The following is a 24,187-nucleotide window of genomic DNA, read 5'->3' as shown; positions in this document are numbered from 1 at the left end:
CTCTGCTCCTAGACTGATAAATTAATCACTCCCCTCTTTGTTACAAAATGTCCATCTTTAGATTTCCAACCCTCACAATCAGTCCTGATAACAATTATTCACCACTGCATCACAAGAGACCCACCTATATTTCGTTTTATCAGCCCTTCCTGGACAGGCTGGACACCACTCACTGGAGACTCTACCTTCCTCCACGCCCTCTGGATCTAGGTTCCCTCTTGAAAACTTGTAAGCCAGTCACTTCTTACCTTTGGATCCCTCCCCCCATTTTGGTAGCCAATGTCCAAGTTTCCCATCCCTGTCTACCCTTTGTGTGGAGGGGTGGGTATAGTTCTTGCAGCAGGGACTTGTTTCCTCTTTTGAGCTACTGCATTTATAGGTGTAGGTCATGTTTATCGAGTTGTATCAGATGACACTTTTTTCCCTCTTCTTTCTTCTTAGGGTTGAGCTCTGTTTATCCAGTCATTGATGTCCAGTCAAATGGGCATCATCTGCAAGTGTGGGTGTTCTTACGTCTGTCCGGCCTCTTTTTATCGGCTGGCCGTCCTGCTTTCCACTCTAGACCTCTGTGGCTGTGTCACTGACCCTGAGCCCATGAGTCCCCAGATGTTGCCTCGCTACTGGCCGACCAGGTCTCCATCCGGGTTCACAGTAGTTTGCTGAACGATGTAGGGCTTAGCTCGCCTCTTCGTTGATGTTTTTCAGCTACTTCCCCTTCTGGGTGACGTGCATGGGCTATTGAATTTTTATTTTAGACATTTATCAGAATCCATTATGACCTAGTTTATAATTGTCATCCTATCTTCCACCTACACTTAAAAAAATAACAGCAGCGACAAAGAAACTTACTAGTTATCCCAAGATTGGAGTCTTTCTTGGAGGGCCCCAGTAATCATTTCTCAGACGATATTGATCGGATATTTTGTGATCCTTGTTTGCTTCAAGTTCATATTCAGACCTATTTTCCTGGCATACACAGTCATATTCCTATGTCTGGAAAACACTCTTCATTAACTAGTAAGAGTCCTTGTCTCTCTAGGATTTTCTGTTGCTATAAAATATCAAAAGATATATTATGAATATAGTTCAAAGATTGTTTCCTTGTTCTGTTCCTCTTAAATACCAGTTCCTATCAGATTTTTATGCTTTATTTGTTCACTGCGCTGGTCTAAAAGTGACTTCAATGAAAATATACTTTCATTGCTTGCAGTTAAGCTTTAATTAAACTTGAGGAGATTAGTACATTTCTCCTAAGCTTGTTTTTCATGCATTTTCTGAAAAAAGGACACACGATAGTACTGTTCTAAAATAGCGTACTCTTTCCGGAGCATAAGCCCTTTGCTACGCTCTATTATCTTTCTGGCTGTGGTTTCAGGGTAATCATGTTCATGTTTAATATGCTTGATGCTTTTCTTCTCTCCACTTTCTCAGCTCGCCTGCGCTGATGCATTTGCTCTGGCTTTCCTTTCAGTCTTGCGACATTCCCTCTGGCTTTGGTGAATTCCAGTTGTATTTACCTATATCCTCTGCCCCCGTTTCTCACGCCTTGTTTCCTCTTAGTCTCTTGTTCTCTGTTTTCACCACTGTTGTCATTTTTGTTAGTTATCCTTGAGTGGATTCAAAACCTTCCAGAAGGGTTTCAATGGCGGTGGCTTTTTGGAAGCAGAGTACCAGGCTTGTCTTCTGAGACACCTCTGGGTAGGTGTGAACTAGTAGTTGAACACCTAGCCATTTGTGCCACTCAGGGACTCCATACTTCTGTCATTACTGCAAGCTTACTAGCTGCCGTTGAGCTGATGCTGACTCATGACTCCCCTGTGTGTCAGAGTAGAGCTGTGCTCTATAAGGGTTTCAATGGTTGAGTATGTTAGAAGCAGTTTGCCAGGTCTTTCTTTCAAGGCTCCTCTAGGTATGCACAAACCTCCCACCTCTTGGTTAGCAACCCAGTGTATTAGTTGTTTGCTCTACCCACGGTCTCTTTTTCTCTTCTACTGTCTGAAATTGACGTCTTCCAAGACTGACCCAGGGGGCTTTTGTGAGTTTTTATGCTCTGAATGCCACTGAGTGGCCTTTCCTTCTATCCCTGTCTTCTGAGGTATTCTCTGCTCTAGTCTTTGTCATTTCCTCCTCCACACTTTCTTTTTCACCTCTGACTTCTCCTCTTCCCTGTTTCTCTCTCAATGTGGCTGTTGATCAAGGGTTGATCCTTTGGTTTCTAGTGTTTCTTTGATTCATTCTTGCAGAGAAAGCCTATGGTTCACAAGGCTCGAAACTACCTCAATGGGCCACCACTTCCCAAGCACTCAATCTATCTCCTCAGTTTTAATGTTGAACATGGTGTTACCTCTCAGATATTTCAGCTCACTTGTTCAATCATTACATACCTGCCTTAAGCATTGCTTTAGCCAAACTTTTCCCCAAAAGCATGAATTCATAAATTATAGCCTGCAGACCATATCTGGCCCTCTGCTTGTTTTGTGAATAAAGTTTTATTGGGACACAGCCCTGCCCTTTCATTTCTATTATCTATGCCCAGCCTTGGTGTGGTGCTGTAGGATAAGCACTAAACTGCTAACTGCAAGATTGGCAATTGAAACCTACCAGCCACTCCTAGGAAACAGTATATGCTATGAGTCAGAAATGACTTACGGCACTTTACATCAACAAACTACAACTGCAGAATTGAATAGTTGAGACAGAGTCCATGTACCTGAAAAGCTAAAAATATTTACTATCTGGTCTTGGTCTTTCATACTAGGGCTTTGAATACATGAATTTTCCGTCTGGGAACCTACAAATGGCTTCCCATTGTCTATGCAATTGATTTTGTAGTGTCTTAGCTTGAGAGCTAAAGATTTGTCTCATACTTATTTAGTCTAATTAAGGAGCCCTGGCAGCAAGTGTAGTGAACTATGAGCTGGGCTTCTAATCACAAGGACCTACCAGTCACTCTGCAGGAGAAAGGCAAGGCTTTCTGCTCCTGTGAAGATTTATAGCCTGTAGAGGGTGCCTGTGCGTTGGAACCGACTTGATGGCACACAACCACCATCATCATTTAGTATAATTACACCTTTTCTCACCCATCCTATCCACTCCAGTCAGTGTCCTTGTTGTCCTTCAACGTGCTGTTGCTATTTGTTGTTGTTGTTGTTAAGTGCTGTCGAGTCGGTTCCGACCCATAGCGACCCTGTACAGGGTTTCCGAGGGTGTAAATCTTTACGGGAGTAGAAAGCCTCATCTTTCTCCCGCAGAGCGGCTGGTAGTTTCGAACCGCTGACCTTAAGGTTCACAGCCCGATTCGTAACCACTATTTGGTATACCTGAAAGGAAGCAAAAATGTCATCTCTGTATCCTCTGATTACTCATAGCCTACTTGTGCAAGTTTTGCTTCCTTCATGAAACATTTTCTGATGATCTGCTATATTGGTCATGGCTTTATTGATTTGAGTGTGATACTACCTTATTCAGCCCTATTGATAAAGAGTATCCATGAGAGGTGCTGATGTGAACGTCTTTTTCACTTGTTGAAACTTGCGCTCTGCTAGGTCTGTCCTCCTCCTGTATTCCCTTTCTTTAGCCATTTTCACAACCCATCTCAAGTCAGAATACTCACTGTGAACTTTAGCTTTTCCTTGGCCTCACCCATCAGTCTACAAGAACTCTGACTGCAAAAAATATCTCAGGCCTTCACCCACTTCTCCAAGACCACTCTCTGTCTTAGATCAAGCTGCCATCATTTCTTATTTGAGCTACTGGAATTCTCTTCTCAGTGATAGTTCTTAAAATGCTCTTCCCAGGGCCAGGACTGAAGTCAGGGAAGGGAATGAGGTGCCTAGTGTACAAGACTTAAGGAGGCATTCATTCTCAGGGTTGTACAAGTACAGAGCTGGTGCCTGACAGTGAGTACACCCTTAAATTTTGGGCCCCAGGTGATTCAGGTACCTCAACCTAGTCCCAGCCTTGAGTCTTTATCCCCCTACAGTTTTTCCAGGTATAGATGATGTCAAGTCTGTTTTTCAGTAACCCAAAGGATAAATTCCTTGGGTTGATTCCAGCTTGTTTGCCATCTCTTCCTTTGTTGTTCCTTCCTAGATCTGTTCATGAACTCTCCATTTCATGTACCCTGATTTACCCATAGTCTTGACACACCTCCAAACCTTTGAACATGACCTTCTTCCCTTCCTTTAAACTTTCCCCTTGGCTAATCCTTATTCATCATTCAAAACCCAACACAACTGTCACCTTCTGTTGGAAGCTTTTCACAGCTCCCTAGGATGAATTAAGTAGTTCATTTCTTTTGTTAACCCCCGCTTAAGCACCTTAATTACAGCATGAGCTTCATTTTGTACTGATTAATTCTTTGCATGCTTTTATTTTCTAGGAAACCAAGCATTCAAAGATCCAGCTGCATATAAAAATACTTAGGAAGTTTTTAAAAAATATTGTCAACTGAATCTGAGCCCCAGACCAGAATCTCTGACTGTTGCCTGTGTATCGGTGGCAGAACCTCTGACTGTCACTTGTGCATCGGTGGCTTTCTTTTGTTGTCAAAGCTCTCCAGATGATTCAGATGGGCAGTCAGAGCTTCTTGAGAGGCTCTTTCTTTATTTCTTTCCTCCCTCTCTTCATCATACCTTGCAAAATACCTGGCTTACTGCAAGAGTTCATCCAGAGATAGGAGTTAATGATCCATTGGATCAGTAATTAGCGTTTTTCCTGAGCATAGGGCTTAGAGGTGGGAACTTTTTCAGAGACAGGGATGCCATCAATGTGAAATCAATAATTGATATCTGTGGTTACACCACACAACAACTTGTGATAATGTTTTCAATGTCTAAGAGTTGCGTTTTTTTTTTATTATTGTTGTGGAAAGCAAGTGGGTTGTGATTACTTCCTTTAGGCCTGTAGAGGCATGCATGAATGAAAAAAAAAAAAAAAAAATGTATATCTTGCCCCTATCCAATGGAGTCCCTCTGTAGTACAAATGGTTACCATGCTTGTCTACTAATCCAAAAGTTGGTGCCTCAATTTTTCCCAAGGCACCTCAGAAAAAAAGCCTGGTGATCTATTTCTGAAAAATCAGCCATCAAAACCCTAATGGGATGTAGTTCTACTCTGACACCCATGGGGTCGCCCCAAGTTGGGGTCATCTTGGACTGAGGTCAGTTAGACAGCAACTGGTGGTATCCAATGGACACACAGTATACTAGCCATGTGAGGAAAGTTATTGGAGAATAGATTGTACCTCATCTGGTTTTCCATCACCATTGTGTCTTCTCCCTTTTTCTCTTTACTTTATAGTGACTCTGTCTGGGGTTTCTAAGGAGTGACTTGTGGTCCTTCCACAGTTTCCTCAATGGATTCAATTAAAGTGTCTTTGTGCCTTTATATACTCTTTAGTGCCCAGGTAGACTTAGGAAAGAAGCAGTAGTAAGAAGTAGTAGCTTGATACAGCATTACCTGTCTATACAAGCAGCTAGTATCAGTCTATGTCTGAGCCAAACAACTTAAATGGCAACTTTCGCAAATGTAAAAGTCAGAGGTACTTTCGACTACATCTGATGTTTACTGTTCCTTTTATTGAAGGTGAGATGATTTTTGTTGTAAATATTCTTCAATGCAAATTAGAAAGGATCCCCTTCACACACACACACAGACCTTGTACATATATATACCTTTAATGTTTTCTTTGCTTTTGTGAAAGTCTGCAAGTGTAGACCATAGGAACACATACTGGTTGCTACTAAAAATAATAACTGAAAAATGTGAGAGGTTATTATTTACATATTTAAAGTTTCAGGTGGCAAAAAAAATGTGTGTGTATGTATATATGTATATAGATATAGATATAGATATAGATATATGGTTAAAAAAAGAGCATTCAAGTGTTTTTCTAGGGCTTTTTCAGGTGATTTCTTTTCAGAGTTTAAGCAGAGGAAGACCAAGAGCTGTAATACAGTACTGGACCATATGGTCAGTTTAAACCACAAGGTCAGTAGTTCAAACCCATCAGCCGCTCCTTGGAAATCCTAGACAGGGTCTCTGAGTTAGTACCAATGGCACTTAACAACAACATTCCATTTCAGATCCCTCTCATTTTCTTCCTGTGGTCTCTTTTTCCATCACCATTTTTGTTTTCTCCCTTTTATAGTAACTCTGTCTAGGATTTCTAAGGAGCAACTAACTGGTGGCTTTGAACAGATAGCTTTTCGTTTAGCAGTCTAGTGCTTATCCTATATCACACCTGGATTCCAATTATAATAATGTTGTTAAGGGCCACCAAGTCGGTTCCAACTCATTTGTTGTTGTTATGTGCCGTCGAGTCGGTTCCGACCCATAGCGACCCTGTACAGGGTTTCCGAGGGTGTAAATCCTTACAGGAGTAGAAAGCCTCATCTTTCTCCTGCGGAGCGGCTGGTAGTTTCGAACCACTGACCTTAAGGTTCGCAGCCCGATTCGTAACCACTACGCTACCAGAGCTCCTAGAGACCCTATATAAGTATTCTGCGGAGCAGCTGGTAGGTTTGAACCACCAACCTGTGGTTAACAGTTCACTACTTATCCTATAATGCCACACCAGGACTCCAATTATAATAATTGTTGTTAAGTGCCGTTGAGTCGATTCCTACTCATAGTGACCCTGTATAGGGTTTCTGAGGAGCAGCTGGTGGATTTGAACCACAGGCCTTGTGATTTAAAGTTCAGTGCTCATTCTAAAGTGCCACACCAGGATTTCTGTTATAATAATTACAGTAATGGTGGTGGTGGTGTGCCATGGAATTGGTTCCTACTCATAGCGACCCTAAATAGGGTTTTTGAGGCTATAAATCTTTACGGGAGCAGAAAGCCTCATGTTTCTCCTACAAAACAACTGGTAGTTTTGAACGGCTGACTTTGAGGTTAGCAACCCGACTCATAATCACTACGCTACCAGATCTCCTTAATTATAGTAATAGTAGTCTTGTAATGTAGTTATGAATCAGGCTGCGAACCTCAGGGACAACAGTTAGAAACTACCAGCTGTTCCATGGGAAGAAGAAGAGGCTTTCTGCTCCCATAAAGATTTACAGCCTTGGAAACCCTGTACAGGGTCGCTGAGTCAGAACCGACTCCATGGCACATAACAACATCAACAACAACAGTTGTTTATTGAAAAACTCTGTATCTCACACAGTATGAAGTGCTTTATTTCATTTAATATTTTAAACATCCTGTAAGTTGTTGTTGTTGTTCAGTGCCATCGAGTCAGTACCGACTCATAGCTACCTTATACACAGCAGAACAAAACACTGCCCGATCCTAGGCCAACCTCATAATTGTTGCCACGCCTGAGCCCATTGATGCTACCACTTTGCCAATCCATGTCACTGGGGGTCTTCCTCTTTTTATCTGACCCTCCACCTTACCAAACAAGATATCCTTCTCCAGCGACTGGTCCCTCCTGACAATATGTACGAAGTATGACAGAAGAAGTTTGGCTATCCTGGCTTCCAAGGAGCACTGTGGCTGTACTTCTTCCAACACAGATCTGTTGGTTCTTTTGGCAGCCCGTGGCACTTTCAATATTCTCCTCCAACACCAAAACTCAAAAGCATCAATTCTTCTACGGTCTTCCTTATTCACTACAACTGCAGAGTTGAATAATAATACCTAACTTATATTGTTGTTGTGCCGTGGAGTCGGTTCCAACTCATAGCGACCCTGTACAGGGTTTCTGAGGCTGTAAATTTTTACGGGAGCAATAAGCCTCGTTTTTCTCCTGTGGAACAGCTAGTAGTTTTGAACTGCTGACCCTGAGGATAGCAGCCCAATTTGTAATAATACCTACCTCCTATAAGTTAGGTATTATTAATTCCATTATACAGAGGATAAAACTGAGGCACAAAGAACTTAAATTAGTTACCCAGGATCACACAGCAAAGACATGGTATAGGGAGGATTCAGACCTACATGTCTGTTCCAAGAGTCCAGGCTCTTAGTTATTTGCTGCCTGACCCAGAGTTCAGAATGGCTAATGGTATGGAAGATAAAAGATAGTACATTGGATGAAAAACAGTTACTTTTATCCTTCACTTCAATACTCATTACTTAAGTAATGTGTTCACTTCTCAGCACAATGAAAACATTCAATGAGACAAGTCTTAAATTTGAGATTTTATATTATTATTTTTAATTTTGTTGTTAGGTGCCACTAGTCAGTTTGATGCATAGCAGCCCCATGGGGGAGTGGAACAAAACATTGCCCTGCACCATTCACAGAACTAATGTCATGTTTGAGTCCATAGTTGCCGCCACTGTGTCAGTCCATCTCATTGGGAATTTTCCTCTTTTTTGGTGACTGTACACTTTATCGAGCATGATGCCCTTCTCCAGAAAGAAGTCCCTTCTGCCAACATGTTCAAAGTAAGAGAGATGAAGTCTAACCATCCTGAATTCTAAGGAGCATTTGGCTTGACTTCTTTCAAGATAGATTTCTTTGTCCTTCTGACAGTTCATTGTTCATTGTTCTTTGACTTTTCTTCTCCAGCACCATAATTCAAGATGCACAGATTTTCTGGCTTTCATTACTCATTGTTCAGTTTTTGCATGCATATGTTGTTGTTGTTGTTAAGTGCCGTCGAGTCAGTTCCGACTCATAGCGACCCTGTACAGGGTTTCCGAGGGTGTAAATCTTTACTGGAGTAGAAAGCCTCATCTTTCTCCTGTGGAGCGGCTGGTAGTTTCGAACCGCTGACCTTAAGGTTTGCAGCCTGATTCGTAACCACTACACTATCAGAGCTCCTTGCATGCACATGAGATGATTGAAAATACTATGGTTTAGGTAAGGTGCACTTGAGTCCTCAAAGTGAATTGCAGGGACCCCCAAAATATGTGTCGGCTTGGCTAGGCCATGGTTCTCAGCATTTGGCAGTTTTGTAATGATGTAATGTGGCAGCTAACTATGTGATGATCTCCTCCATGATGGGATCTAATGTGATAAGCCAATAAAAGGATTAAGGGTGGGCTGCAATACCCTTAATCCTATCACAACCCTGATCTGATGTCAGGGAGTTTCCCAAGGGTGTGGGCTGTAACACCTTTTATCTTGCAAAACATAAAAGGAGAGAGATGTGAGCAATAAAGTGGGGGCTTCTACCACCAAGCAAGATGAGCCAGGACTACAGTATGTCCTTTGGATTTGAGGTCCCTACACTGGGAGGCTCTTGTTGTTGTTGTTGTTGTTAGGTGTCATGGAGTCTGTTCCAACTCAAAACTATTCTGTGCATGGCAGAAATAAACACTGCCTGGTTCTGCACCATCCCCACAACTGTTGTTACACTTGTGGTTCACAATCCAGTGCCTATCCTACAGAGCCACCATGCTCCCCTAGCTTAGAGTAAGTATGGGATTAAGAAGTTGGATAAAAAAAAGTAGGTTCAGCGAAATGAAGGAAATTATCCATGAGATGAGGTGGCATAATAGCTACAACTGGCTTGAACGTACCAATGTTGTTGAGTACGTCACAAGGTTGGGCAACATTTTGTTCTGTTACATACATAAGGTCAGAATCCACTTGACGGCAACTAACAAGAAAAGCCAGGGATCGTGGTTTACTTATCCTTGTATTTTCAGTCCCTGAAGAAAAGTCAAGCATAGTAGATGTCCAATAACTACTTTAAATTTTACACTAAATGCACTCTTGTGACGCTGTAGGATAAGCAGTGGAGTGCAAAGCACAAGGTTGGTGATTCAAACCTCACTAGCTGATCTTTGGAAACCCTGTACGGGGTATCTGAGAGTTGAAACCGAATCAACGGCGTTTAACAACAACAATCCTCCTTTTGAGCTATATTAATTTTAAACACAGTAGTCATACCAGACTACGGGGTATCTGAGAGTTGAAACCGAATCAACGGCCTTTAACGACAACACTCCTCCTTTTGAAGGAGTTTCGGCTATATTAATTTTAAACACAGTAGTCATACCAGATGGAGAAATAACTGTTTAGGGTTACTTTCCCCCTTATTGTTGATAGTGAATCTTTTTCTGAAATATATGTATTTTGAAATAGTTATTAAAATTCTGACAGTGATTTATTTGTGGCCTGCTCAGTTTCAAATTTTTAAACATAGTAGGGAAATAGGTAATATTTTAAAGGGTAAGGTATCTATTTTTATTTATGTATACATCATTTTAAGGATTAAGGTGCGCCTGACCCTAGCCATGCTATTTTCAATGGCCCCATGTGTATGTGAAACTTGGACATTGAATAAGGAAGACCGTAGAAGAATTGATGCATTTGAATTATGGTGTTGGAGAAAAATATTGAAAGCACCATGGACTTCCAAAAGAGCAAACAGATCTGTGTTGGAAGAAGTACATCCAGAATGCTTCTTAGAAGCAACACTTCATCTCTCATACTTTGGACATATTATGAAGAGGGACCAGTCCTTGGAAAATGATATTATGCTTAGCAAAGTGGAGGGCCAGATAAAAAGAAGACCCCCAATGATGTGGATTGGCACAGTGGTGGCAGTAATGGGCTCAAGAGTAACAACAAATCTGAATATGGTGCAGGACCAGGCAGTGTTTTTTGTGCTGTTGTATATAGGGCCACTGTGAGTCAGATCTGCTTGGACACTACCTTTTAACAACAAACTTTCTGGAAGAACTAGGAACAGAAATGATAATAGTTACCTTTGGGGAGATGATCCAGAGTAGAAGAGAATTGTGTTTTCGTTTGATGTATTTCTATAAGATTTGAAAGGAGCTCTGGTAGTGTAGTGGTTACAAATCAGGCTGTGAACTTCAAAGTCAGCAGTTTGAAACTACCAGCTGTTCCGCAGGAGAAAGATGAAGTGTTCTGCTCCCATAAAGATTTACTGAGTCAGAACTGACTCCAAGGCACATCACCACCATCACCATAAGGTTTGAATTTTTTGTCATTTAGATATGTTTATTTTTTTATATGAAAGTAAATCAAAAAGTCCATGGAAAAATTCCATTATCTTTTCATTCCATTTTTTTTCTACAAACCTTTTGAAATTCCATTGCATATCGGAGGAAGACTCAAAAAGTAGTGTTACTGGAGTTCCAGCTCATACATACATGACTTTATTCCAAAAAATAATGTTTCAACATGTTTCTGGTATCAGTGGCTGACTGCAGACAAATTCTCACAGTAACACGTTAACTGTAGTCTCATTAAGGTGCATTTAAACAAACAAACAAAAAAAGGTCCAGAAAAGTAGGGGATCTGAGGGGATCTCCTGAACCAATGAAATTCAGGGCAGATAGATCAGCTCAGAAGGCATGCAATTGTGTTTGGGGATAGCTAAGAGGTAATATTGGAGTCCTGGTGTGGCACTGTAGGCTAACGCGACAGACTGCAAAGTCATTTGAACTGCAGGGTTGGTGGTTCAAGCTCACCAGCTGCTCCTTGGAAGCCCTATACAGGGTTGCTATGGGTTGGAATTGATGTGACAGCACTTAACAACAACAACAAGAGGTAATATTGATGGATTTTCTCAAAGGATATATGATCATTTCAGGGGTTTATTATGAAGATGTTTTAAGAAAATGGAAAACTGCATTGGCACGAAAAAGGCCAGAAAAGTTGCACTGAATAATATTTTCTATCACGACAGTCCATCTGCTAATTCTTCAAATGGTAGCAAGGGCTATGAGAATTTCCTTGGAAATTCTTACTCCATCTGCACGACAGCCCTGATATTGCCCCTTCAGCTTTTGATTTGGTCCCCAAACTTACATTGACAGGGAACATGATGTGAGTTATTTGAGGATGCCCAAACTGCCATTTTGGCATGTATATTGAAGGGTACAGAATTAGCAAAGGATTAGAGAGATGGGAACCCTTGCTTCAAAAATATATAGAACTAGATGGAGGGCATGTGGAGAAACACTAACTTTACATTCTGATATTTTTGTTTAGTAAGGATTTCTATAAGGATTTCTGGGAACGTAGTAGTTACAAGTTAGGCTACTAACCTCAAGGTCAGCACTTCAAAACTACCAGCGGTTCTGCAAGAGAAAAATGAGACTTTCTGTTCTTCTAAAGATTTACAGCTTCGGAAACTCTATGCAGGGTCGCTATGAGTCAGAACCACCAAAGATTTCTATAATTTTGTAGGAGTTTTTTTTTTTGTTGTTTTTTTTTTTTTGCTTTCTCTAGTGCTGTAGGATAAGCATTGGACTTCGAACCACAAGACTGGTGGCTCAAACTCACCAGCTGCTCCTCGGAAATCCTTTATAGGTTTTCTGTGAGTCAAAACTGATTTAACAGCACTTAACAACTATATTCATAGGAATATCTAAAAGAATTGAAGAGTGGGTCTTTATCACTTTAATCCTTCATATCCAAAATACTTTCAGAAATGTTGTTTTTAAACTCTTTTGTTTTCAAGTAGCTTAAGTACAAGATGCTAATCATAAGGGTAGGGATGTTGTTGTTGTTATTAGGTGCCATCGAGTCGGTACCAACCCATAGCGACCCTATGCACAGTGCACAGCAGAATGAAACACTGCCTGATCCTGCGCCAACCTCACTACTGTTGCCACACTTGAGTCCATCGATGCTGCCACTTGGTCAATCCATCTCTTTGGGGGTCTTCCTTTTTTTCTCTGACCCTCCACCTTACCAAACATGATATCCTTCTCCAGTGACTGGTCCCTCCTGACAATATGTCCAAAGTATGAGAGATGAAGTTTGGCCGTCTTGGATTCTAAGGAGCACTCTGGCTGCACATCTTCCAACACAGATCTGTTGGTTCTTTTGGCAGCCCATGGCACTTTCAATATTCTCATCCAACACCATAACTCAAAGGCATCAATTCTTCTACGGTCCTCCATACAAGCCACTAATTTGTCTCCATCACAGATATTAAGAAGTCAAGGTCAACTTGATTTCTTTTATACCTCTGAGCTATGTCCACTTACTAAGGCTAAATGGGGAAATTTTTGTACATCAATAGTGAGACTTTTAAGTGTCGATTTTCATCATAGAGAAGTTGTCACCTATATGAAAGTGAGGCTGAAGGCAACTCTCCAGAAGAAGGTAATGACAAAGATTGAAGGCACACCATTCCTCTTGGATTTCTTATTGTTGAGTGCAGAGTTACAGTTATCCTCAAGGGAGATATTTTGTTTTCTTTTAAGCAAAGGATTAGATTTCCACTTTACTCTGGCCCCACCAAGCTGTTTTCATCTGTGACCCCTTATAATAAATTGAACTTTTTACCCAAAAAAGATATGCTAGTACCTATGAACATGACCTTGTATGGACATAGTGTCTATGAAGATATTATTAGTTAAATTAACACCAGGTCATACAGGAGTAGGGTTGGTCTTAACCCAATATGAGCAGTATCCTTTTAAAAGAGAAGAACCAGAGATACAGAGGGAAGATGGTCATGTGAAGATAAGAGACAGGAATTGGAGCGACGCAAGTCAAGGAATGCCAAAAATTACTGAGAACCATCAGAAGCTAGGAGGGAGGCAGGGAAATCCAAATGTCTTCAGGGGCCAGAGTAATCAAAAAATGTGAAGACCAGTGAGTTATAACAACCTGAAGGGGTGGAAAGGACACTGGTTAAGTGTTTGGCCCCTTGTCTCTCACCAGAGGCACAAATAGCCAGCAAAAGACCCCTGTTGTACATTACCTGGGTCCTGGTTTACACTTAATATTGTTTTTGTTAAGTGCTGTCCAATAGGTTCCAACTCATAGCGACCATATATGGGGTTTCTAAGGAGCACCTGGTGGGTTTGAATCGCCTACCTTTAGGTTCAGTGCTGATCCTATAGCACCCCATAGAGACTCCCAAGTTGAGCACCTATTGTCATTCCATCCTGAAAAAGCTTCAGGGATACTTTGTAGGTGTCTGATTTTAAAGAAGAAGAAGCTTGTAAATTTAAAAAAAATTAAGTGTATATACTTACTCCTCATTTGTTGACTATGCTATTAACTGATAGTTTCCATTTACAACTATAGTAAAACTAATCTAGTATCTGACTGTTTTGCACATTGCTGTAACAAATGCTGAGATGTGAAGTAAGAGGAATGCTGATTATGAGGGTTAAGGCTGAGTGTCAACTTGACTGGTTTTTGGCAATTAAGTAATGATGTAATTTGGCAATTATGTAGTAATATAGTCATCTCCCTTGTTATCCTTCAAGGTAGCATAATATTCCATTGCATGGATGTACCAAACTTTGTTTATCCATTCTTCCATTGATGGGCATTTAGGCTGTCTCCATTTTTTACTGTTGTGAATAGTGCTCCTATGAACATTGATGTGTATATATCTACTCATGTTATTGCTTGTATTTCTTGTGGATAAAAACCAAGTAGAAGAATTGCTGGATCATAAGGTATTTCTATTTCCAACTTTCTGAGGCAGTGACATACTGTTTTTCAGAGTGGTTGGATCATTTTGCATTCCTACTAGCAACATAGGAGGGTCCCCGGCCCCCTGCATTCCCACCAGCTTTTATTGTCTTCTGCATTTTGAACTTCACTCTTACTGTTGGTGTGAGATGATATCTCATTGTTGTCTGATATGTCATTCATTGCAAAAGATTTCTTCCCATTCTGTGGGCTCCCTTGTGTGATCTGATGTGGTCATCCCTTATTTTCCCATAATGCAGATTTTCACAGAACAACCCGGACTTAGGAACCTATCTATAGCAATAAGTGAGGAGTGAGTTATGTCACAAGAACACTTAGAGACACCATTTTTCTAACTCCTAGTTTTCCACTTGTGTACTTTGCAAGATTCAAAATAACTAACTAACAACAGACATATGAGTATGCTGAGAATCAGACAACTTTTTATAGCACTAGGCTTTGCTTTGTTTTGCCAGGTTTTAACCTTGTCGTTGCTGGATCAAAGGCTAGTCCAGAGGGTCCCAGTGGAGGGACCAGGGAAATTGAGTCTGGTGCATTCCAGCTGAATGTCAGTTTTGAGATGATTTTTTTGGCTTTAGAGCCAGAGAGCTATAATTCCACAACCCAAATTTACCACTTATTATCTGTTAGAGCAATTATATAATACCTCTGAGTATCAATTTCCTTATCTGTGAAATAGGTTAATAATAATAATATGTTGTTGTTAAGTGCTGTCGAGTCAGTTCCTACTCACTGTGACCCTATATAGGGTTTCCAAGGAGCAGCTGGTGAGTTTGAACCACAGACCTTGTAGTTTAAATTGACCTTGTGATCCAGTACTTTATCCCACAGCACCACACCATGACTCCATTAATAATACCACCTTTGTAGAATTGTCAGGAGGAAGCAGTCCTTGGAGAAGGATATGATGTTTGACAAAATGGAAGGTCAGAGAAAAAGAGGAAGATCCCCAATGAGATGGACTGGCACAGTGTCAGCAGTGATGGGCATAAATTTAGCGACGATTGTGAGGTTGACGCAGGACTGGGCAGTTTTGTTCTGTTGTGCATAGGGTGGCTATGAATCGGTACCGACTTGCTGGCACATGACAACAACAATGTAGGATTAAATGAACAAATGTATGGAATGTTTCTTGCAGAATGCCTGACACAAAGAGATGCTCAGTCAGTGAAAGTAGCAACAGTTGCTGTTGTTTGCTATTAACATTGAATAACAATTAATGGTTGTTGATTATATGCAGAAATCTTGCCTTTGTATTCCCTTTGTATTCTATAGTAGAATAATTATGGTGGGCCAACCCTATACAGGGTTGCTGTGAGTCAGAGCCAACTCGAGGATACTCACCAAGAACAACAACACAAGAGGTCTTAGACTGGTGGTGCCATAGTGTCTCATCCTGGGGTTTTGGCAACTGGAGTGGGTAGACTTTACTCTTGGAGCTGGAGCTATAAGAAAGACTCCCAAGTCTTTAGATTGCAGCAGCCAGAAACTGCTTCTGATTTATGCCAGCTCATGTTCTGATTTTCGGACATTGTTAAACACAAACATTTATTGTGAAGAAACTTGTTGTTGTTAAGTACCGTGGAGTCAGTTCCAACTCATAGTGACCCTGCACAAGGTTTTCAAGGCTGCAAATCTTTACGGGAGCAGAAAGCCTCATCTTTCTCCTGACTAATAGCTGAGCGCTTTAGCCGCTATACCACCGGGGTTTCATATATTCTTTAAATCATCTTCCGGACACCTATTGGACAATCTCTTTATATAGGAGAATTATCTGTGTACAGTCTGCACCATAGTAGAGATAACAATATATCATCCACAGCCAGGCAAAAGGTGGCTACCGTCTTCTTTGTAGCAGCTTCCCACTCTAAATAAAAAAGTCAGATTTTATGTTGACTTTTACAATTGTTCCACTATTCACCATTCCTTGTAGCTCTGGTACTCAGCTATCTGTAAAACAACCTCCTTGTTTCATTGGTCTAAGTGCCATGAGACCTTGCCAAGTGTTTTTCTTCTGGGGCTTATATTGATCTCTTAACCATGGATAAAGCATGGTTTTTGAGGATGAACAGGATATTTCCCAAACTATCAAAGCAATAAACTGATATTTTGTTGTTATTTTGATACTGTGGAGTATCTCGACTGTGCCCTTGAAAATGAATGGTTTCCATGGTACTTTGGTGAATCAAATGGAAAAGCTGAAAGGATGAGAGACGAAACAGTAATTCCTTTGATTTTACTTTGCAGATATAACAAAAGCTGGAACAATTTCTTAATACAACATTTCCCCTAAACACCATTTTAGGAGTCTTCCTAAACAAACATTTGCACACCTACTGTCATTTCATTATGAGACGAATTCTGGACAGAGTTTGTGTGGATCTGGTATTTTAAAAGAATCCTGGATAGTAAAAATTAAATGTATACTCACAAAGTCACCCAAGAGCACCTCCATCTAATTCTTATTTTCCACTCATTTCCGATATAGGAGCAAACTCTACCACATTAAGTTTGCTATTTTTCAGCATATTAATAACTATTTCCCTTCTCTTTAAACTCCTGACTCCAAAGAGTTGTTTTTTTTTAATGAATATAAAATATTTTTATGAACATAGAATATTTTATAGTCATGAAAAGAAAATAGTCTACAGATTATTTTATGATTTTTATAATCTTTTATAATTTTATAAACTCTTATAATCTCTAAACCCACCTTCCCTAACTTCCAAGGAAGGGCGAAAGCTTTCAAGAGAGACTGTTGTTGTTTAAGTGCATTTGTGTCTATTCCTACCCATAGCGATCCTGCATAGGGTTTCCAAGGAGCAGCTGGTGAACTTGAACCACCAACCTTGTAGTTCAAACTACTTTGTAGTCTGACATATTAGCCCACAACACCACACCAGGACTCTTCAAGAGAGACTGGTGGTGGTGGTGGCTGTGTGCTGTGGAGTTGGTTCCGATTCATAGCGACCCTGTACATAGCCAGGCTGTAAATCTTTACAGAAGCAGAAAGCCTCATCTTTCTCCCGCGGAACAGCTGGTAGTTTTGAACTGCTGACCTTGCAGTTCACATCCCAATTTGTAAACACTACACTACCAGAAAGGAAGAATTCCTGTCTTGATCCATGTCTACTACAGACAGATATGTGACGGCTAGGGATCCACTTTGTCCTGGGAGCTCTGGACTTAGGTTCCATTTTTGGCATTTCCATAGTGCTAAGCTGAGCGTTCAGACCAACATGGCATGATAGTGAGTCAAACTACATTATTTTTCTGTGTGGAGAGTCCTGCCCAGGTATACTTACCTCCACAAGGCTGAGTAAACATGACCACTGTTTCTTCCATAGGAGGAAATGGTAGAGCAAATGATTTCCCTTAAGTCTTTGCTATCAATCAGTTGTGGCAGTCAAAGGTAACTCACAAAGTTTACTTTCCAGCTTGAAAGATGATTGTTGTCGCTGTTGTTGTTAAGTGCTGTCAAGTCGGTTCTGACTCATAGCGACCCTGTCCAGGATTTCTGAGGAGCAGCTGGTGGGTTTGAATTGCCTATCTTGTGGTTCAAATTGACCTCATATATTTTTAAAGGAAATTGTTTCCATGCAAAATGCTGAAATGTATGTTGTTCCTTGTTAATTTGCTGCTATGTGTGTCATTTACTCCCAAACACTGATGTGTTTCTTTGTTTTCTCTGTGTTGCAGGCAGCATAGTATACCTCGGGATGATGGTGGGGGCATTCTTCTGGGGAGGACTGGCAGACAAAGTGGGAAGGAAACAGTCTCTTCTGATTTGCATGTCTGTCAACGGATTCTTTGCCTTCCTCTCATCATTTGTCCAAGGTTATGGCTTCTTTCTCTTCTGTCGTTTGCTTTCTGGATTCGGGTAAGCTTTTTTCCTTCATATTTTATGATAATATGTTTACTCTTCATAACTGGCACACACACTTAGAGGACATCTTCACCAGAATGATCACTTATTATACCTTTTTCCCTATCTTCTTCCCAGTCTTAGGAGTCATAATGTTGATTCTTGGAAATAGGTAATTATCCACTTTTAAATCCAGAAGAGAAGGGAACATATTCATGTTGTTTGGGCTGATTATTTTAATGATTATCTTCCAGGAAATAAGTATTATGTTAATTGGAACGCTGTTTTTTTGTGGCAGAAGTCTTTCATAAATGATGTTTGCTTCTGAATATTTAATTTACACAAAACATTGCTCTGGTCCTGCCTTTTATGAAGTGATTAAAATTTCAAACCATTCAGGATTAGAGCATCTCAAATAAATGTCACTTTATTGATCTATGTCAATTTACCATATTTAATTAGGTATAAAGGCTGCTTCTTGAAATGTAATAGGTACATTTGGTTAGTTTTGCTTTTTTTTTTGTAAATTCATAACTTGTGTTGAATTAATCAAAGTTGTGCTATTAACCAAGTGCAATGGCATCATATAACCAATGATCCAATGATGCAGTCATTTTCTTTAAAGAAAATGTAGCATTGTACTAAATGAATTCTAAGCTTAGGAAAATTCAGTTCATATGATCAGGAGTGTATGAGGAACTCTGCTTTAATAAGGAGAAAAAACTAGTAAAAAATTTCCTGTTCATGCTGGAAAACTTTTATTTTCATTAGAGACCTTCTTTCTTAGGTTTCCAGCATAAAAGGAATCTAAAGGGAAAATATAAAATGAAGAAAACTAAATGAAGATAATGAAGGAGACAAACCTGGGTTATGAATTTGAGAAGCATATCAGTTATGGTTGCTGCTGGTATTGATACCTGCTCAGCAGAACACATTTTTTCCAAGACGAAAATGGCAATGTGTTTGTCTTAGTTACATACAGTTGTTGTTGTTAAGTGCCGGTGTGTTTATTTCAACTCATAGCGACCCTGTATAGGGTTTCCAAGGAGGACCTGGTGGGTTTGAACTGCCAGCCTTGTGGCTGACAGTCCAGTGTTGATCCTACAGCACCATACCAGGAGGCTATTATATACAGTTGTTGTTGTTGTTGAGTGCCGTCGAGTCGGTTCCGACCCATAGCGACCCTGTACAGGGTTTCCGAGGGTGTAAATCCTTACGGGAGTAGAAAGCCTCATCTTTCTCCCGCGGATCAGCTGGTAGTTTCGAACCACTGACCTTAAGGTTCGCAGCCCGATTCGTAACCACTACACTACCAGAGCTCCTTTACTACGTTAAAATTCAAGTAAAACTACTAATACTAGAAGGGATTCAGATAACTACCTAGGTTACTTCTAGGGTACTAAGATGCCTCTATTTAAACTAAGTGATCACTTTATAAATCATCCAAATTAATTTTTATATTGATATCATTTTTCTGCTGCAAGATTTGTGCACATGCTGAGATTGTTGATTATTCATAGATTTTTTTTTTTTAACGTCTTCTTTTCATCTTGCTATGCCTCCTTCTAAGGAGCTCTGGTAGCATAGTGGTTATGAATTGGGCTGCTAACCTCAGGTCAGCAGTTCGAAACTACCAGCTGTTCCTCAGGAGAATGATGAGGCTTTCTGCTCATTAAGATTTCTCCACTTTCTGCTCCCATAAAGATTTATAGCCTCGGGAACCCTATACAAGGTCGCTATGAGTCGGAACCGACTCCACGGCACATAACAGCAACAACATACCTCCTCCTGGAGTCCTGGGGTGGCGCTATAGAATAAGCACTGGACTGCAAGGTCGATTTGAACTGCGAGGACTGTAGTTTAAACTCATAAGTCGCATCTCCGAAATCATGTACAAGGTCTCTGTGAGTCAGAATTGACTCAAAGGCACTTAACACTAACACAACAATATCTCCTCCTCCTGTGGAGTTCTGATAATACAATGGTTAAGCACTCAGCTGCAAACTGAAATATTAGTGGTTTGAACCCTCCAGTGGAAAGATCTGGTGATCCGCTTTCATAAAGATTGCAGCATAGGAAACCCTATGGGGCAGTTCTACTCTGCCCTTTAGGGTTGATATAGGGTCAGAATCAACAGAAGGGCACACAGTGGCAATACCTTCTCATATACTACATTTGATATTCATTTACAACATACTGGTCACTTTGCAAATATCAGATAATCTTACCCAAATTTAAAGAGGTTTTCCTTAGAGAAAAGATAGTGTGTTCTACTAAACCAAGCTATTGGAGAGTTTGGAAAGTATGAAAGTATTTTTTCCTTTAAAAAAATGGTAAGACTCACTAATTTGTATAGTAAGGATGGAGAAAAGGAGTGTCTCCTCAATAGAGGGGAGTGTTGTTGCACAGAGCTTTGTGGAGATTGGCACACACACTGCTGCCTTGGGGAGATATTCTAGATGATAGATTCTAGAGGCTGCAGTAGATCTCACTGCTGAGTAAATTGAGATACCTGAAGAACAGGTCTCCTTGTTGTTGTTAGGTGCCATTGAATCCACACCGACTCATAGCGACCCTATGCACAACAGAAGGAAACACTGCCCTGTCCTAGACCAACCTCACAATTGTTGCTACACCTAAGCCTGTTGCTGCTGCCACTGTGCCAATCTATCTTTTGGGGTTCTTCCCCTTTTTTTCCAAGCCTCTACTTTACCAAACATGATATTCTTCTCCAGGGATTTGTCCCTCCTGACAGTATGTCCAAAGTATGAGAGACAAGTCTGGCCCTAGTTTCCAAGGAGCACTCTGGCTATATTTCTTCCAAAAGCACTCACCAGGCATATGAGGTTATTGAAAATACCATGGCATGGGTCAGGCACACTTTAGTCCTCAAATTGACATCTTTGCTCTTCAACACTTTAAACAAGTCTTGTGCAGCAGATTTGCCTAATGCTATATGTCATTTGATTTATTGACTGCTGTTTCCGTGAGTATTGATGGTTGAGCCCAGCAAAATGAAGTCTTTGACAACTTCAATCTTTTATGGATGTTGGTTATTTGTCCAGTGCTTAGGATTTTTGAGGTGCAAGCCATACCAAAAGCTGTGGTTTTTGATCTTCATCAATAAGTATTCTAAGTCCTCTTCACTTTCAGCAAGCAAGGTTATATTATCTGCATATCACAGGTCATTGATGAGTCTTCCTCCAGTCCTGATGCACGTTGTTTTTGGTGATGAATGTGACACCATGCCTCTTCAATCTGTCATTCCCGCTATAGTAAACCATGTGGTTGTCAGATTCAAAATGGCCAATACCAGTCCATTTCAGCTCACTAATGCCTAAGATACCAATGTGCATGTGCTCCATTTCATTTTTGACAATTTCCAATTTTCCTAGATTCATACTTTGTACATTCCCTATTCTGATTATTAATGGATGTTTACAGCTGTATCTCTTCATTTTGAGTTATGCCCCATCAACAAACGTAGATCCTAAAGGCTATGCACTCCATTCCCATCATCACAGTCAACTCTATTTTGAGGAGGTAGCTCTTCCCCAGTCAAATTTTGAGTGTCGTCCAATCTGAGGGGCTCATCTTTTGGTACTATATCTGACACTATTCTAATACTCTTCATCACGCTTCAGTATTCAATATTCTGGTGTTGATAGTGTTCCACTGCTATTCATAAGGTTTTCAGTGACTAAATATTTGGAAGTAGTCCATCTCTCCTTGCTAGTCTGTCTTTGTCTGGAAGCTCCTGTCCACCGTGGGTGACTCTGCTGGTATTTAAAATACCAGTGGCATAGCTTCCAGAATTACAGCAACACACAATCTACCACAATACTACAGACTGACAGACAAGTGGTGGAGAACAGGTGATATTGGGTGCTGTTTGTTAAAGGACCTTCTCAGTGAGTTGGGTTCATAGTATGATTCATTCCTGCCATAGGAGAAGCCAAGATTTCCATTTCCTGTGAAACTGTAGTATAAGCATTAGATTGCTAACCACAAGTTTGGTGGTTGAAATCTATTAGCTGCTTCTTGGAATATAATGTCACTATGACTTGAACTGGCTAAATGGCACTAAACTAAACAAATCTGTTATCTAAGAAGCCCTGGTAGCGCAATTGGCTAAGCATTGGGCTGCTAACTGTAAATCTGGTGGTTTGAATTTACCAGGTGCTCCCTAGAAGCTTCTGTAAAGATTCATAACCTGTGTCTTATACGATGACCATGAGTCAGAGTCGACATAAAGGCAGCAGATTTGGGGGTTTTGTTTCTGTTGCCTATTTAATATAACTAACCTGTCAAGAGATGCCACAGCTTTCCCATTGCTGTATCTCTTTCATTGCTGATGCATCTTTTGCAGTACTGGATTATATTCCTGGTTCTGCAGATAAAGGAGAGTGGACGGAGATCTTGTTTGAGACTAAGAGCTGTTTTTAGTTCATTGTTTCTAAATTTGCTTTCCTCTTAATTCACCCCACCAAGTCATAATCATATCTTCTTAGAAACATAAATATGTCTGGGTTGTTGTTGTTGTTAGGTACCATCCAGTCAGTACAGACTCATAGGGACCCTATGCACAGCAGAATGAAACACTGCCCGATCCTGGGCCAACCTCACTACTGTTGTCACGCTTGAGTCCATCGATGGTGCCACTTGGCCAATCCCTCTCGTTGGGGGTCTTCCTCTTTTTCTCTGACCTTCCACCTTACCAAACATGATATCCTTCTCCAGCAACTTGTTCCTCCTGACAATATGTCCAAAGCATAAGAGATGAACTTTGGCCATTATGATCTCCAAGGAGCACTCTGGCTGCACTTCTTCCAACACAGATCTGCTGATTATTTTGACAGCCCATGGCACTTTCAATAGTCTCCTCCAACACCATAAATCAAAAGCATCAATTCTTCTATGGTCTTCCTTATTCACTGTCCAGCTTTCACATGCACATGAGGTTATTGAACATACCATGGCTTGGGTTAGAAACAGAAAAACTTGCGTGACTTTAACTCTATCCAGTACAAAGAATGAATTTCCTGCCAGGGACAGCAGCATTTTGTGGGAGTGAGAAAGAGGACATGACCAATTACTCATCTGCTTCTCACTTCCCTAAGTGAATCTCACACCAAAACCAGGCACTGATCTCCACTCGTATGTTACAAATAATCACAAAGATGGGAAATGGATTTGGCACCATGGATTCATTTTCATTTGCCCCAGAATTAAATTATTTGTTTCCAGTCACTGTTAATTATAATGCTTGGGATGAAAATGCTTTGGATAATGCTTTGCATGCCAGACAATGTCAGAGTTGGGTGCTTCTTGATGAGGGTCTGGAGTACTGTACAGTATGAAGGTCAGGAGAAAAATATAACAACAAAAGAAATTAAAATGAAATTTAAATGTGCCCGTCTATGTTGTAAGAGAAAGAATAGTGATTCATGGTATAATAATCTAAAAATCACCAATAATAATCTGTGAATGGAGCCTCAAAAAGTCATCCTTCAGAGCTATTTGGAATATTCTTTCATTAGCTGTATTATTTTATAGTAATGAGAATACCTTGTCTTTGTAGAAATGAGCACCATTAACTGTGATTCTTCAAAATATTTTATCTGTATATGTATATAGATGGTCAGCTGTTCAAACTTACCAGCAACTCCTTGGAAACCCTAGACAGTGTCACTCCGAGTCAGAACTGACTTGGTAGCACATATATGAAATGTCTATATGTCCTTGTTTTATAGGAGCTCTGATAGCGTAGTGGTTATGAATCAGGCTGCTAACCTGAAGGTCGGCAGTTCGAAACTACCAGCTGTTCCACGGGAGACATATGAGGCTTTCTGCACCTGTAAAGATTTGCAGCCTTGGAAACCCTGTGCAGGGTCACTATGAGTCGGAACTGACTCCAC

General features: G+C 40.5%; 1 protein-coding gene across 1 annotated transcript in view; it reads left to right on the top strand.

Moving 5' to 3' along the window:
• The window catches only part of SV2C (synaptic vesicle glycoprotein 2C), a 351,290-nt gene that overhangs the window by 159,330 nt on the left and 167,773 nt on the right, over nt 1–24,187 (top strand). The window contains exon 2 of the mRNA XM_006873293.1: nt 18,104–18,284. Within this exon, the coding sequence (XP_006873355.1) occupies nt 18,104–18,284 (181 nt within the window). The remainder of the gene's footprint in view (nt 1–18,103; nt 18,285–24,187) is intronic.

This window comes from Chrysochloris asiatica, unplaced genomic scaffold (assembly GCF_000296735.1).
Source record: "Chrysochloris asiatica unplaced genomic scaffold, ChrAsi1.0 scaffold00234, whole genome shotgun sequence".
Classification (NCBI taxonomy): domain Eukaryota; kingdom Metazoa; phylum Chordata; class Mammalia; order Afrosoricida; family Chrysochloridae; genus Chrysochloris; species Chrysochloris asiatica.
This window is presented reverse-complemented; position numbering and strand designations above follow the sequence as displayed.